The following is a 17,230-nucleotide window of genomic DNA, read 5'->3' as shown; positions in this document are numbered from 1 at the left end:
CAGCGTGTTCATGGAAGGCTGTACTCCATGAAAGGGACCAAATTGGAGCCATTTGTGAATTGTAGCCCATAAGGAGGACTCAGGCTGGGTATATTGGTGGAGGACTGGCTCCTGTGAGAAGGACTGCATGCTGGAGCAGATGAAGGTTCCACTCTGAGGAGAAAGCAGCAGCAGAAGCAACATGATGAATTGAACATAACCCCCATTTCCTGTTCTCTTATTCTGCAGGGCAGGAGGAATTACACAATTTGGAATAAAGTTTAGCCTGGAAAGGAGGGAGGGCTGGGAGGACGATGTTTGTAGGATTTGTTTTAGTGCTCACCATCCTGTCTGATTTTGATTCATAGTAATTTCAACCAGTTCCCCCAGGTCGAGTCTATTTTCGAGTCTATTTGCCCATAGTGGTAACTGGTGAGTGATGTCTTCCTGTCCTTAACTCATGAACCTTTTGTTGTATTTTCTCTATGGCATCCATCCAGAGGCAGAATCGCAGAATCTATGAAAATGTTTATATAAGTACTTGTCTCTCAACTAGTTATTAGCGAATATTGATAAATATTTAATGATTATGACATAATTATAGGTTTTAATGAGGTTGTGTTCTAAAAACGATGTTGTTATTGAGTACTATTCAAATTTCATTATTTTATGTATTTTTTATGTGAATAAGTACGTATATTTAGAAAGATGGAAGGCAAGATTATAGCAATATTGAGATTTGCTAATTTGTCATTTATGCAGACTATGACAGGGGAATGGAGCCCAGCTGAAGAGAACAGTGAAAACAAACCTCCTCCTAATAATAACATATTGGGTCATATACTTCGTAGACTGATGGAAATGTTCTATCCTCCAAAACCCAAATCTTCACGTGAATTTCCTTCATTTCCTGTCAAGGGATGTGTTTTGGGAAAAATGTTTAGTGGAAAAACTACCTGTGCAAAGTTTATTGAAAAAGGTAGAGGTTGTTTGTTTGTTTGTTTGCCTAAAATTCTTTAAGATGTTTGTGTTAAAATCCCACTCTTAAATTAAAATTGTTTGAGAAAATCCTTGCATTAATAATTCTTGAACCTCAGATGCATCTGTATTTTGCTGGGGTTGATTGCATGTCATTCCTTTGTTATATTTCAAAATAAACTTAGGAACACTGGAACTTGAAAGTAATATTAATATTGTACTGTAATGTTAATACTTCTTTGTTGAGAATTGGGAAGTGCTTTTGGTGAACTTCTTTGGAGATACTGGTTTTAGAAGAGACTAGCAAGATAACTATGTGATTGTCAATAGATACTGTGAAGTAGTTACAGAGAAGAAAGACTGAAAACAATTTACATTAGAAGCCCAGATTAAATAATTAATTTAACTGATTGTAATAGTTTCTCTGTATGTATACTCAACTCATATTGTAGCTATCTAATATTTTTGTGTATTAGTTTGCAATATTCAGGTACTATCTGTTGGTACTCTGGTTCAGGAGGCCATTGAAGCTTTTCTTAATAATGAAATGAAAAGTGAATCCAGCATAATATCACAGGAAGCAGAGAGTTCTGGAGAGCAAAATGAGGTAAGTATATTCCCTAGTTTTGCTCTTGGCTCTAACAGGTAGATGGGAATGAAATGTGTAAGGAAAAAGGCATGCTTGAATTTTTTTACTCAATTTCTGACTTAATTCTAAATTTTGACAGGTAAGACTGGAAGATTCAGCTTGAATTTACAGGCTAGTTTTTTCTGTAAAATGTCATTTTCATTCTAATCCATTTCCTGTCATATTTGATACAAGGACCAGGAGAACTTACCAAATTCACCACCAAATCTAGAGGAGCTCGAAACCACAGATGCACAATTTACCACAGAACTTACCACAGAACCCAGCACGGAACTTACCATAGAACTTACCACAGAACCCAGCACGGAACTTAGCACAGAACCAACCACAGAACTTACCATAGAACTTACCACAGAACCCACCACAGAACTTAACGCAGGTAAGTATTTCTCGTTGCACAGATTTTCCTGTGTGTCTCAGGGTCTTGGGATACCTCAGTCGTTTGCATGTCCCAGCAGACGTTTTCCCCAGCCCTTCTTTTGTGGAGAGATCTGCAGAAGCCCTTTTTGTTACCTTTCTGCCTAAACACAAGACAAGGCCTTTTCCCCATGAAGAAAGCCAAAATACTGACACAAATTTCCTGGAGAGTTAGTGTAGTCTCCATCTTTGTAGGTTTTCCAGATCACATGGGGTAAACAACTGAGAAACCTAGTCAGACCTTATAACTGATGCCACTTTGAGCAGAAGGTTGTATTTGAACCAGGTGACATGGAGAAGTTGCTTCCAACCTAAATTTCTCAATGCTCCTATGATTCTAACAATTTTATGTACCTTCTGTATTGATTTGCTCAAAGAACAATAACAAACCATGTACTTCTATTCTTTATCTGTAATAATGAATTTGATAGTAATAGCATCATCAAACTTTATTTTAGACAATTGTCCTGTTGAAAAGGTTACATCCCAGGAAGAAATCCAGGAAGAATTTGAATTGGATAGCAGCCAGGATGGCCTATCTAAGGTTAGTAGTCCAGTTTTAGTTTCTACTTTATAAAAATACATCCGTAGAAATGGTTAAGTTCATAATTCTGAATTACTGACATGTCTTCAAATATTTTCTGAAATATGAAAAGGGCTTTTGTGAAAATCTGTTCCTCTGCATGTTGTTTAGAGTTGTACATCTTATTAAAATTCTATATTTTTTGTGAAATCTCACATTTACATAAGATGTGGTATTTTCTATGGCATTTCTGAGTTAGCAAAAATGTATTTCTGCTTGCTGCAGCCAAGCAGATAATTCCTCCTGTGACAAGGTTTCTTTTCTTTATGTTAAAAATGCTTAATTCTACAGTGATCTCTATGGCCTACTACTAATTCAAAATTACTTCTGGAGCTATGATATAAAAGAATACTTGTAATACTAATGAATTTATGTGCTGCTGTATGAAATAATCAGTGGTAATGGATATCAGAATAAACTGAGAATCAGAACACTTAATTTTAATTTCTTGGCCTTCATATCCTTAGTTTCTCCATCTTGTTTTTTTCAGCATTTTTTTGAGTATAATCATGGAAATCAGGTTGAGATTTCAATTAAACTAGGCATTTTTTTATAATTTAAAAATGGTCTATTCTCCTTAATAGACTCGCCCCAACTGTTATTGATAAATAACAGCCACCAGCCCCAATATAAATAAATAAATAAATAGTATATGATATGAAATGTGGAGTCACACACTTTTCAACAACTCTTTTTAATGACAGTTATGGACATTCTGAGCATACTTCTGTTGCACTCTTCCACAGCTGTCTGTGCGTGCCAAACTTGGTGCTGAATTACAGAAATGGCTGAAGAACGGAAAAAGTGTTCCCGATGAATTACTAATTGACATCCTATTGGAAGCCATTACGTATGAAATTGTATAGATGCTTGCTTTTATCTACTCTTGTTTGACAGAAAATTGTCTCAGCTATCCTGAAATGCAGTTAGCACTTAAGTTCTTACATGAATATAATTTAAGTTGTATTACTCCCATTATTATACTGTAAATTATAAAATAGATTTTCCTATTTATGACTTGAGCAAAAGATTTATTTGAGAAAACTTAAATTATGCCTCTGAGTAGTCTCTAGAGTGATTTTGAAATCTTTATTTATCAAGACAGCAAAAATCATTTTGTTTCTGAATTTTTCACTTTAATTAGACTTGATGTTATTTTCTTCTGATTTAAAATCCATTACTTTACAGTCTAATAATATCTGTCATATTCTGTATGCATCAGGAAATTTAATGTACTGAATTAAGAATGGATGATGGCTAGAGCAAGCTGTTATTTCAGTTTTATTATTAAGCTATCATTTCACTGTGTAATTCTGGTTCTTCGTTTTCTTTTAGCCAAATATCACCAGAGAAGGGGTGGATTGTGGAGGGGTTTCCAATGACAATCAATCAGGCAAAGCTATTTGAAAAATCCTATACAGGGATTGATGTAGAAGCAAAAGATCCAATTTCTGAAAAGCTGTCCCTTGCTATAGATCCCAGAGCCCCTACCCAGCCTCCTCCTACCTCACCTGCATTTGATGTTTCTATATTATTGGATATTTCAGACAGTCTGGTACTGGAACGTGCAGCTAATGTGAAGTGTAAGTTTCCCAATCCTATTAACAAAGTAAAATGACAAGCAGATATCTGTAACTTGTAGTTAATAATGCAAAATAGTATTACTGAAAAATTTCTTTATATCTCACAGTATCATTTTGTTAATTGTAGCTTGGATACTTCTTCCAGGTTATTTCAGATACTTCTGTTTGTTTCAGTCAAAGGCAGATCAAAAGTGGGCAAGTGCATGTCTATATGCTTTTTTGTATTTGTAATCCCACTGCAGCTGAGATAGCACAGTGGGTGATGTTAGATATCACATAAAACAGCAGCAGGAAAAACCCACAAATTATAATAGATGCAGAATGTACTGCATTACAAGTGTGTGTCTGTAAATAGTGTTTTTCTTCAGGAGACACACTTATAAAGGGAAAAAGGAAATTATAGACAGAGGGATGAGCCAATATTCATTCCCTGAGAATGCCAGAATAAATTCCCTATTGATTACTGCCTTTGTCTTGTCTTCAGCTAGTCAGGGAATGATCAGGAATTGAAGTCAATTCTGGTCAAACAAGGCAAACACATCAAAGGCTTTTTGAGAGCTTTTTCACTTTCAGACCACACATTTTAAGACCTTGCTAAAACAGACATTTTTTAATGAGTATGTCATGTGTTATCCAAATTAGGAGGAGATTCTTCTTTGTAGTTTTCATTGCAGTGCATAGATGACAAATAGCTTGAGTTAAAGCACTATATACATTTGGCTTTTATGTATGGGTAGGACTGAGGATGGGACAAAATCTTTAGAGCTTTTGCTAAAAATCTGGCAGGGATAAATGTACAGAGACTTTAAAATTGCTAATTTCAAGACCTTATGCTGCCAAAACACTTGTGGTTATATTTAATATAATCTCAGAAATACACATAGAATTTATTTCATAAGATGTAAATGTGATGACAGAAAGAGTCAATAGAACAATTTAAAATCTAATGAATTAAAGGCTTTTTTAAAATTTAAAGAAGACTCAGAAAGAGAGAATACTTTGTCTTTTGATGAAGTGGCATGTCTGTTCATTGTGAAAAGTAGGTACTTTGGATGAAATTGGGAAAATACCTTCTAATTGGTAGAGTAGATAAGCCTGAAATAGTCACACAGGAATGCTCCACGTCTTCAACTGGAGATTTCCATGGCTAAAAAGCATCCATTAGGAAATGTTAGTGCTATAATTGGCTGTGCACTTAAACAGAGGAAGAGGCAGGACACCCTGCTGGTGTTGGGTGGTACCCAACTTTTAAGTTAAGAAATGTAAGATCAAGAAACACTGAATTTTTTCTTAAAATGATTATCTTAGTTTGGGTGAATAACTGTCTGAATAATTGCATTTTTTAATATATGCTTCTATATTAGTTATCCACACAGCTGATGAAAGAAAGGCTTCTCAGTCTGAACAGAGCAGCAATCAAAATTCAGATTCTGAAATCCTAGAAGAAAATATTGACTTGGCCAGGGAGCAGGTGCTACATAGGTAAGTTATATGAAGTATAAAAATATTAGTTCAGCCAGATGTTAGGTGTGTAACAGATCTGAGTCTCATATGTGATCCAGGACAATACGTACAGTGCTTAATGTTAAGAATTTACTTAGACCTTTCTATAATGTGGAGCCTAAAGCTTATTTTCATTTTATGCGCAATATAAATCCTCCTGGAAAAGAAGAATTCTTGTGTTTTGATTTTCCAGGGTATTGTTCCAAGGGGAATTTAGTTTTCAGGTATATATTGTATGAACTGTGTATACATTCTGTGTATATGTATATAAATATGTGTGTGTATCTATGTGTGCACTTATATCTGTCTGTCACACGTGTGACTGCCCTTAAGTGAAATACACTTCATTTAAGTTAGAGATTTTGTAAAATGTTATTTTCCGCTTCTACATTTACAAAAACCACTTAGTTTTCTAACTTAAATTGAATCACTAGTTTAATCACTAATTTAACTTTTCACAAAGAGGAAAATAAAGAACAATTCTTTCTTCTGAATGTTTGATACTGTTAACTGTTTCAGACTATTATATTATGCATCACTTTTGGTTTAATTGTGATATTAGAAAATAAATATAGCTTGTGATATGAAAGAGTAAGAAATATATTATTAGTTGTAAATAGAATTTTGAAAACTCTCTTATATTTAAAATGATGGGGTTGATGTGGGTAGAGTTGTTTTAGTGTTAAATTAGGTGATCTGCTTTTTCTTTTAGTTATCAATTTTAGAAAATGTTTTGTTTTCCATTAGTTAAATTTTAATTTCATACATTGATATGATTTTTGTAGGATTTCAGGCTTCCTAAAGACATGGCCAAAATTAGAGAAATGGTTTTCAGTCCAACAAAACAATCTAGTGAAAGTAAATGCAGAGACAGAAGAAAGTTTTGTGTGTGAAACAGTGAAGGAAATTATAATAGAAGAAATTGTGAAAAATCAGCATAGAAGTAAGTTTTCATACTCTTACTTTCTAGAATTCAGTAACAAAAGACTTTGTCTTTTATAATTAAGACTAATAATTACTATATAAAATTATATGTCAAACCTACATTTTTGCTGCCCCTGAAAAAATCTGAGGATTTTCAAGTTAGTGATAACTGCACCAGAAACCTGAACTTTTTTGTTGTGCTTTCACCTTTTCGGAGTATGTGGACCAATTTCACATAAAAATTAAAGCATTAAATTCAGTCCTTTCTTCCTGGTTTAAAAATTACAGCCATCATTGTCATCTATGGGACAATATAATTGTATAAGAATGTCTAACTTGCTATTTATGAACAAAGAGTCAGTATCTCATATCATATATCAGTAGCAGCATAAAAATATGGATAAGTATAAGTGGTTTTGACATTTAAGTTTGGTACATCTTTGTTTCATTTTTCCCTTATTATCCAGAAAGAAAGAATAATTTAAAATTATTAAAAAAAATAAGAAAAGAAAAACAAATGAAGCATCCAGGGTTACAAATGCATCATGTAAACCAGCGATAGTGATCTCTAAATAATCAGAGGTTTTTGCATAACTATAATAAGAAAATCTTCATGTGTCTTCTACCACTAAAAAAAAAACTACTTTGAAAAGCACTTGTAATAGTAAAAGTTTATGCCATTATTCCTGTGCACAGTTTCTAGTTCATAGGATTTTTATATGCTTGGTATATGATTAATGGCCCTGCTAGATTCAACAGCAAACTTCCTATTGTTGCAAATGAAGTGAAGATTTTCTAGTTAGAATCCTGCTGTTATATAGAAGTATTTAAGGCCTATTTACTCCTTAAGGAAGAATACCTGGAGTAATAAAAATAATTAATATAATTTTAAAAATTAATAGAAATTTTAAATTATTAATAATAATTTTATTACCTGGGGTAATTAAAAATAATACCTGGGATATTAAACAAATAAATTTTAATTCCATATCTATGTTCGCAGCTTTCAAGGTGTCCTTCACTATTAGGTTCATATAACCAGAACAGAGTATCAGGTTAGTCAAGTGTGTTTTCCCTTTAGTGAATCCATGCTGACTACTCCTGATTAGCTTCTTGTTTTCCATGTGGATAGAGATGATCTCCAGAATGATGTGCTTCATCACCTTTCCAAGGATTTAAATGAAACTGACTGCCTGGTAGTTCCCTGTGTCCTCATTCCTGTCTGATGCGAAGACCAGGGTGACATTTGCTTTCTTCCAGTCCTCAGGTGCCTCTCCTGATCTCCATGGCCTCTCAAAGATGTCATGAGCTGGGAGCACATGTCTCCCAGCTGTGTCTGCCAGCTCCCTCTGCCTTTGGGTATGGGTCCTGTAAGGGCCCTCGGATTTATGGATGTCGAGTTTGTTTAGGTGTTAACTGATCCAATCTTCATTGAGAATTCCTGATTCATGAGTATGTTTTTGATGAACAACACCTAAGTAATGAAACAGTGAATCTGTTACATTATTTTGAACCTGTGAGAGTAGCAAAGATGTCTAATTTTGTTTATTGATACTTAAAATACATTTGGAAGTATTAATTGCACATTCATATCAAGGGTCTGCTGAAGAAATACCACCACCACCAGAAGAAGAAGAAGAGGTTTTACCAGTTACAGATGAAGAAGAGGTTTTACCAGTCACAAAGGAAGAAGAAAAGGTTTTACCAGTTACAGATCAGTCTCCTCCCTCATCTGAGGCACCACCAGTGATTGAACCAGGATCGGATGAATGGATTTATGTAGAGGAACCACTTCCCCAGGTGCACTAAATTCCAACTGAAAATCTTAAATATCAAAGTATATATTTTTATTAGTGTTTTATGTATGTCCTACCTAAACCTTTAGCATCATTGCGTGTTGTTTTTTTCAATATTTTTCAATAACAAGTATGCTATTACTTTGTGATAGATATATGAAGGACAGTTGCTACTAAAATACATAAAAAAAGGAATCGTACTTTCAAATTTAATTTTGTTTTTTAATTCTTTCAATTATCATGAAGAACACAGCTGTCAAAACAGTAATGCTTTTTACTATTATGAAATACTAACACAAACTTACTAGATCATTTTTCTTTCTCTGGCAAGAGTAAGCTGTGGTTCTCATACAAACAGTAAGAATGAGGAGAGTGTGCACTAATCTTTCTCCTAGTATATTTTTTCCCTAATATTTTCTCCCCAAGGACATCTGCTCAGATTCTAGTGATCTGAAATTTAGGGGTTTTCTGAAATGGCTGTATTTCTGTATCTTGTGCTTAGTAGCTCTCAATGGACTTTTCTTCGAATGGTTATGATTTTTAGTTGGCTTAGTAGCTTTTTTGAAGCCATTTACTTTTTCTTCTCTGTGACATAGCTTGTATAATTATGTTAATTCTGAAAAAATATTTCTGTTTCTTCACTTGAAACCATGATCTTTGCTTGGATCATTTGGTGACCCTAATCCACGGTGACAGTAATTCACATATTGATAGATACAATGAGTAATAATTATATAATCAACCTCTGAGGGCATCTAAGATATGACAAGCATCTCTTAAATGTTCATTTTGCTGGATGTTGCTTTTGTTCTCCAATCCAGTTATAATCTGTTCTAGTTCTTCTGTAAATTTTTTGAGAGGAGTGGCTGGGACTGCGTGCAGTTTTTGAGATGCAGATTTTTCAAGGGTGGACAATGATGAATTGAAATTTGTTCTGTAATTGTTTTCCTAATGTTTACCAGTTTTTCCTGTTAACTGCAATGAGCTCACATATGTTGGGTTTCCTCTGGCCATGGCCTTTATTTACATTTCATAACAGTCAGTGAGTCAAACATCACTTTTGCAACACTAGGCAGTTAGCTTAGATTTTTAGGAGCCCAAACAATTATGAATGACAAAATTTTCTTACTCAGTGATCATTCAGTATCATCATTATTTTATGAGAATATCCAAACCAAATACTGGAATATTCTGCTGGAATTTCACATTCCTTTAGAGACTGACTACTTTTTCCCAGAGAAATCACAGGATAAAAGTATATGTTGGTACAATGTCTGTAATCAGCAGTAAACCAAAAGAAATACATAGTGAAAAAAAATCAATAATATGGTTTCATGAAATAATGTTTTTGTGTATTTTCTAATGCTACAGATAGATTAATTGCCAAGAAATAAATCAATTAATTTTAATGTTTTTAACAATTCACAGGAGATGATTGATTTTTTAGTACCTTACTGGGAAGTGGTAGAAAATACATATATGAATACAATCAAAACTGTACTTAGATGTCTAAGGGATGAACAGTACACTATAATTCATTACACAGCAGATATTAGGTAAGTAGGAATAGTATCTTATTACATTAATATTAGCATTTTGTATTTTTCATGGGCCATTCTGTAACCCAAAAGTTATTTTTACCGTAATTTACAGAAAAAAATTTCAAGATTATTTGAAACGTCCACATCTTAAGCAGGAGTTTGTATCTCTGTGGCAAGCAGATTTTAATTCAATATCTAATGAGCTGCAAGATGATGAGGAAACAAAAGCTGAACTACACCAAAGGGTTACTGTAAGTAAATGACAGAAATTACAATATACCCTAGACTATTATTTCCTTGTATACAAGCTTGATATAACATCAACTTGATGAATCATATTATTAACTTCTTTCTTCCTCTTTACAGTTCTTCTTAAACTATGTCTTTTCCTCTTGTGCATAATCTGTCCTTTAAAATTATTCCTTGGTTCTTTGCCTCTAATTTTCTTACATCTTGCTGTGGTATTGTGGTATACTGTAAAATAAATATTTCTCTGCTCTCTTTTTTTTTAACATTTTGTGGTTTTTAGAGATTTTACAAGTTGAACATTTCTATCTCAATCCAAAAAAACTTGGCAGTGTTTTATTTTTTCTGTAAATTATGTATGATAGTCTCTGCTTTCTAAAACTGATTCATACAAAGTACATAGAATTTCTTGGGATGTTTTGATTCAGGTATATCTTTTCTAGATCATGTCCTGAGAGTTCTTTTTCACAAAAATCAGTAACTAAATGTCCTAACAAATTCAGAGCCAGATTTAGTATCAGGCAAAAGTAGAGCTATCTTTGAATTCATCAAATTCCATTCCAGAACAGACATGATTTTTAGTTGAGCACAATCAGATATGTTCCCCAAAAAGGAGAAAAGAAATACTGACAACATATTTGAGGAATAATGGATTAATTCATCTGAGATGGAAAAAGCATTGGACCTCCTTTTCCGTAGAAATATTCTGAGAGAATGGAGTAGAAGACTGAAAAATCATCATCCATATTCCTAATTTCTACTGAATGGCATTATAAAAAGACTGGAATCACTCTGTGCTATATTTTAAAAGGATAAAATTAAAATCTTTGGCCTTTTGTTCATAACAGAAATCCATGTTTGACATTATCCAGCTCAAGGTATGTGAAGAGGAGGTTATACTTCTGTATGACGCAGTGAAACTCAGATACTGTGATAAGCCTAAGCACTTAGATTGAATATATGATTTTCAGATTTTTTTAAAATAACCCATTCACCTATAGTGAATCCCAAACCACTGGGTGATTGTGAGGATGATCTTCCTATATGCTGTTAAAGCCATGCTCATTGTATCTCCCTGAATGTATGAATTCTGTCAGCTATCCTTCCTTGCTGTTAGAAAGAAAGAGGAAATTAAATAGTGACAATCTTCATAATGTTTTTCTTCAAACTCACAGACTCCTCAACACTATCATCTTATCTGGACTCTACCTAATACACTGGCAAATGCCAGCTGTAATATCTGAAAAATAAATTTCTCTGGTATCAACCAGGAAATGTAAAACCCACCCCATTTTGTGATGCATGTAAAATTCCTTAAAGGCCCAAAGCCCAGAGGGCAGCCAAGACTTTGGCCTGATGTTGTGCTTAACCCCAGCCTGCACTCAAGCCTCACACGGCCATTGACCCACCACCAGTGGGATGGGGGAGAGATTTGTGAAAGTGAGAAAGCTCCTCCTGGGCTGAGGTAAAGACAATTCAACAGGCAAAGCAAAAGCTGTGCACAGAAGCAAAGCAAACAAGGAATTCATCCGCCACTCCCGAAGGGCAGGCAGGTGTTTGGCCATCCCCAGCAAAGCCAGGTCCAATCACACACAGTGGTGACTTGGGAAACAAACACAGCCACCCCCAGTGTGCCCTCTGCTTCCTTCTTCTCCCTCTGCTTTATATACTGAGCATGGTGCCATATGGTGTGGCATGTCCCTTTGGTCATTTGGGGACAGCTCTCCTGTCTGTGTCCCTTCCCAGCTCCCTGGTACCCACAGCCCCCTTGCTGGTGGGTTGGGGTGAGGAGCAGAAAAGGCCTTGGCTCTGTGCAGGTGCTGCTGAGCAGTAACAAAATCATCCCTGTGCTATCAGCACTGCTTCCAGCACGAGTCCAAATCATAACCCATAGTCACTGCTCTGAAGAAATTAACTCCTCTCCAGCCAGAACCAGCTCACATCCAAAATATCCAAACACAGAATTACCATGGATAGAACACACTTCAGCAGCACCTATCTGTCTTCCAGAAATTTCTCCAAATTCTTTCATTGGACTGCTATCATTGAATGTGATCAGTTGCTTGCTATCACTACTTCTCTTGTTCCAAATAGGAGAGGACTGAGCTAATGCATCCTTTCTTCGTTTTTTCACCACTTCACTACAAGAAAAGGAGAGAAAAGCTGCTTCATTGTGAAAAGAGAGAGAAAAAGAAGATATTCATAAAACATGCTTTTAGCTTCTGCCAGAGGAATATAACTCACTGTACTCCTCTGCAGTTTTCTCCACTGCTTACAGTAAATCAAAACTGTGACTTAAACAATATGAGGACAAAGAGTAAAATCCTTCATGTTACATGTTTTAGACACATACTGGAAAAAGTTATACATCAGTTGTACAAAACATTAGTGTGGTTTTTTGCGTGGTATTGCATTTATATGAAATTTTTTTGTGGTAAAGGGGCTGCAGAGGTGGCTTCTGTAAGAAAGCATGGCAGCTGTGAGACAGGAGTGAGAAAATGTGAGAAACAGCTCTATGGTCACAAAGAACAGTGAAGAAGAAGGAAGAGGAGGTGCTCCAGGCACCAGGGCAGAGATTCCCCTGTGGCCTGGGGAGAAGGCTGTGCTGATGCAGGTTGTTCCACAGAAGCCCATGGAGGGACCTCGGGGAAGCAGATCTCCACCCTGCAGTCCATGCAGTCCACCCAGGCTGTATCAGGTGGGCATGCTGTGAAGGAGCAGCAGCCTGGGGAGAGCTCAGCCAGAGCAGGTTCCTGGCAGGAGCTGTGGCTGATGGAATACTCACATTGGAGAAGTACAGTCCTAAAGAGCTGCACACACAGAAGGGATCCACACTGGAGTGGTTGTTGAAGAACTGAAGCCCTTGGGAAGGCTTGCATCAGAAAATTTGATGGAGGACTATTTTCCATGGGAGGAAGCTCACCCTGGAGCAGGGAAAGAGTGTGAGGGAAAGGAGTGGCAGATAAAAATATATCGTGAACTCACCCTAATTATTCATTCCCCATTTTCCCAGTGCCATTTAAGAAGGAGAAAAGTCAGGAGTGAAATTAAGCCTGGAAAGAAGAATGGATGGAGGAAATGTGTTTTTCAGTTTGTTTTATTTCCCATCATTCTGTTTTGTTATTAATTGGCTTTAAATTAAATTAATTGCCCCAAATCAAGTCTGTTTTGCATATGATGGTAATAGGGGAGTGATCTCCTCATCATTACCTTGATGCATGAATTTTTCAATAATATTTTCTCCCCCTTTCCTGCGAGGAAGAGTGATAGAGCAGTTTGGTGGACAGCTGGCACCCAGCCAGGGGCAACTCACCGCTGCCAATAGACATATCATACACTTAAATATTTTTCATCCAGCAGCACATTCTTATGTGCATATTCTGCAGTGTGAACAGCCATGAATATCTGATTGCCTGCATCTTGACTACATTCTAGCCATCATTGATATGTTAGATAGCCCAGGGAGTTCCTTGTGGCTTTTGTACCACAGAAAACAAGTGGATTTATCTGAAGTCTTCAGAAGGGGAAGAGATACAGAATCTGACATAATAAGTTGTAACCAAGACCTGGTGAATATGGAATCACTTCACCAGAAGCCTAAGCTCCTCTCCTTTTCGTCTGCCCTAGATCAGGTAGTGTAGAAATGCCTGGAGCTGGAGACATCTCATCTTGTCCTACCTTGGCACTGTATTTAACAGCACCCTTCTCCCATAACCTCTTACACATAATGAGCTGTCACACGAAATCCATGCAAAGATGGCAATAGGGAACAAACGAGTTGCATAATGTTTTATGCTTAGTAGGCCCTCAGTGCTGTCAGTGAGCCCCATAGTGCTATTTGACATAGTCACTAGCTGAAGAGCCCTTAATTAAATGAACATCAGAGAAAACTGGTATGGAAAAGACTCAAGTTTGAAAATCACTTGAAATCTGCCACAATTTTCTCATTATTTTTCATATTGCCCATCCCTTGAGAGTACTATTCTTAGCATATTAATTAGCAAACCATTCAAGTGCAAAGTTGTTTGTGCAGTTGGCAGCTTAGCTATTCATAGTGTCATATTTGTCTAGCTTAGGTAGATTATCTCTGCCTGAGGAAAGCAAGGCTGCCTGCATGCTGAACTCATAACTTTGTGTTCTTCTCTCTGGCACCCTTGTAAAGAAATTTTCTGTCAGCCCTCTGTAGGCATGTGACCTGACCAGACGTTGATATTTATAACAATAAAGGAAAAGCCCAGATAGAAAGTTGCCCTATACCCAGGCAATAAAAATAAAATTTTAAAAAATGTTTTCTTTCATAATGAATTACCATATTTGATTTTCTGTTTTAGGACCTAAGAGATCTTCTCTGGGATATCTGTAACACCAGAAGGGAAGAGGCAGAGCTGGAACGTATTGGTATCATGAATGAAGGGTGGCTACCAGATCGTAGGGGGATTGCAATGAACCATTTCTTTACAATTATGCAGGTATGGACTGCTACACTTAGCCTGAGAGAAATTTCATATGGTTGGCTCCAAATATGTGAAAGATTAAAAATTACTTAAGCAAATATTAATGTGTTTTCTGAATTTATAGACAAAGTTAAGAGACAAAAAAGAGATAATATTCCATACATTTAACTTTGGAATACAGGAAAGATTAAGAAAAATACTATTGTTGTTCAACCCCCAAAACTTTCAATCTCTCTTATATACTGCTACTTTTCGGATTTTTTGAGCTCCAATGAATAATCTTGAGTTTTGTGACATAAATGTTACAGCTCTTTATCCTTCTGTGATCATATTGACATTTCCTTTTAATTTATGAATTACATCTTGTGAATTTATGAATTCACAGCTTGCTGTTACAGTATTTCCCATGTCTCAATTTTATTTCACTGATGTGGTTTGAGAATTTATCTGCTGACCAACAAAAAGAATCCCTAAAGAATCAAGTTACGTTTTGAGATAGAGATGTCATTTGCTGCTGTTTTTCAAATATGACTGAACTTTGAGATATGTAACTTCAAAGTTTTCAAGAGTCCATTCACTCCTGCAGTAAAGTAAGATTTCCTTGTTACTGCTGTTCTAGGTGTGTAAAATTAGTTTAGAACTGGATTGGAGTATTCCTGACTAGACTGGCCAGACAGGCTTTTTTGCAAACTGAAGTGACCATTCTGTGAAAGTTTTGGCAAATTTAAAGACAATGAGAACAGTGTTTTAAACACCTGCCTTGTGATGCTAATTTAGCTGAGAAAATCAGGCCTAAGCAGTTTAGGGTGGGGTTTCAGCCCTTTAATTCTCTCTGCTATTTTTATATATTTAATAAAAAAGGGATCCGCTCTCTTATCTCATGTGAGTGTTGTGGTAATTCAAGAAAAGTTTGTGAAATTGTCAGTGCTATAGTAAGGAAATTGTTAACTTTGTTTTCAAAGAGTTTACATAATGCCCTAAATAAAGACTTTGGGCCACTGACAAAGAGAGGTCAAAACAGCAAATAACTGCTGATGGTCTGAACCTCATTGGTCATGTAACTAGGATATTTATAGTCCTGAATATTAAAAAAAAATCCATCTTGAACTATATGCATAAAGGAGACAAAGTTATACTACAGAGCTTTAATATTCTATTATTCTCCTAGTTATATCTTTGCAATCCTAGTTCTAACAGAATTTTGTGGGCATGTATGATGGAGTTCAGCAGAGATTCACTATGAATCTTTGTGGACATGCACAATAACTGTTTAAAATGACTAACACATATTAACCCTATATAAGCTTTTGTTTTCATAAAGAAAAAAATTAATAGAAAACATTACTTCATGCTTTACTAAGTATATATTCCCCCAAATAAATGAATTATTAATCCTAAAACTACAGGACTAAATATATATATATAAAATAAAAATATAACTTCATGTAATAACTGTTCATTTTAGAAGCAGCCAAAAATAGGCTTCTTTGTCATTGAGCTCTCCATTTGTGGGGTGTTCTGTTAGAGGTTACATATATTCCCCAGGTGGCTCTGTAACTGTGTAAACACATAGATTTGTATAAATGCTGTTTATCAGATTTCATTCCTTTCTATGCACACAGTTATACTAGAAGATATTTCCTCCTTAACTTATGGATAAGTGCTGGTTTACACCACAAAGGTTTTATCCTTTGTTTTGTGAATGTGGTTTTGTACATTTTCCCATGAATATTTAGTACTGTTTTGTCAGTTAGAAACTAACACCATACTGAATCAATAAATCAAAACATGACAGGTGTTAAATGTTTCTTGAATCTTACTTGATTTCTTCTGAGATGATTCACACAAAAAGATCACGACACTTAGGTGTTCAAAGTCTGTTGATTACTTAGGTACAGAAAAACTGTATGACTTTAAAAATTTTCTCCATCATATAACCCTTTTTATTTTATGCTTTTAAGACTTTATTTCTTCTGAACAAGAAGATCCATGTAATTTGTTAGCACTAGTGTACTTGCTACTGGGAAATATATATATATTCATCATAATATATTGAATTAAACTGAATGCGTTTAACATTTTTTACTGTAAATAGCTTTTCCTATTTTAACAATTAAGATTCTTATTGCTGCCTAGAAATGATAGTGTGAATATATTATAGATGTAAGTAGAAGTATGCATGCAGTATATTATAAATTTTAAAACAAATATGACTGTGTTTCTTGCTCTCCTCAAATTCTTAAGATTTAGAATTGCTTCTATTAACATGTGATAACAAAAATTTGTTCTGTGGTATGTTGAATTGCAATCTCTTTGTCCTTTCTTCTTCAGGCTGAACTGGATCGTTTCCAAGATACAAAGAGACTTCTTCATGACTATTATAGGGCAATGGAAGGAAAAATCCCAACAGAAGACACTCAAGATTTTACTAGAATCCCATTGTTAGATATTATTAATGGAGAGCAGAAGGAAGATCAAGTTGAACCAAGAAGGTAGAAATGCAGCATAAAATGGAACAAATAGAGCACATAAAATAAACAAATAGAATGCACTGATAGATTTTTGGAGTATATGGAA

General features: G+C 35.3%; 1 protein-coding gene across 1 annotated transcript in view; it reads left to right on the top strand.

Moving 5' to 3' along the window:
- SPEF2 (sperm flagellar 2) overlaps nucleotides 1-17,230 on the top strand; it is a 124,593-nt gene that overhangs the window by 24,861 nt on the left and 82,502 nt on the right. The window contains exons 10-22 of the mRNA XM_058823982.1: nucleotides 742-958; nucleotides 1,434-1,564; nucleotides 1,781-1,985; nucleotides 2,482-2,567; nucleotides 3,353-3,456; nucleotides 3,942-4,189; nucleotides 5,554-5,671; nucleotides 6,478-6,635; nucleotides 8,214-8,416; nucleotides 9,841-9,968; nucleotides 10,066-10,204; nucleotides 14,531-14,668; nucleotides 16,985-17,145. Of these exons, the coding sequence (XP_058679965.1) occupies nucleotides 742-958; nucleotides 1,434-1,564; nucleotides 1,781-1,985; nucleotides 2,482-2,567; nucleotides 3,353-3,456; nucleotides 3,942-4,189; nucleotides 5,554-5,671; nucleotides 6,478-6,635; nucleotides 8,214-8,416; nucleotides 9,841-9,968; nucleotides 10,066-10,204; nucleotides 14,531-14,668; nucleotides 16,985-17,145 (2,036 nt within the window). The remainder of the gene's footprint in view (nucleotides 1-741; nucleotides 959-1,433; nucleotides 1,565-1,780; nucleotides 1,986-2,481; nucleotides 2,568-3,352; nucleotides 3,457-3,941; nucleotides 4,190-5,553; nucleotides 5,672-6,477; nucleotides 6,636-8,213; nucleotides 8,417-9,840; nucleotides 9,969-10,065; nucleotides 10,205-14,530; nucleotides 14,669-16,984; nucleotides 17,146-17,230) is intronic.

The sequence above is a fragment of the Ammospiza caudacuta genome, chromosome Z, assembly GCF_027887145.1.
Source record: "Ammospiza caudacuta isolate bAmmCau1 chromosome Z, bAmmCau1.pri, whole genome shotgun sequence".
In the NCBI taxonomy this organism is placed as follows: domain Eukaryota; kingdom Metazoa; phylum Chordata; class Aves; order Passeriformes; family Passerellidae; genus Ammospiza; species Ammospiza caudacuta.
The sequence above is the reverse complement of the archived record's forward strand: the minus strand, read 5'-3'. Positions and strand labels throughout refer to the sequence as shown.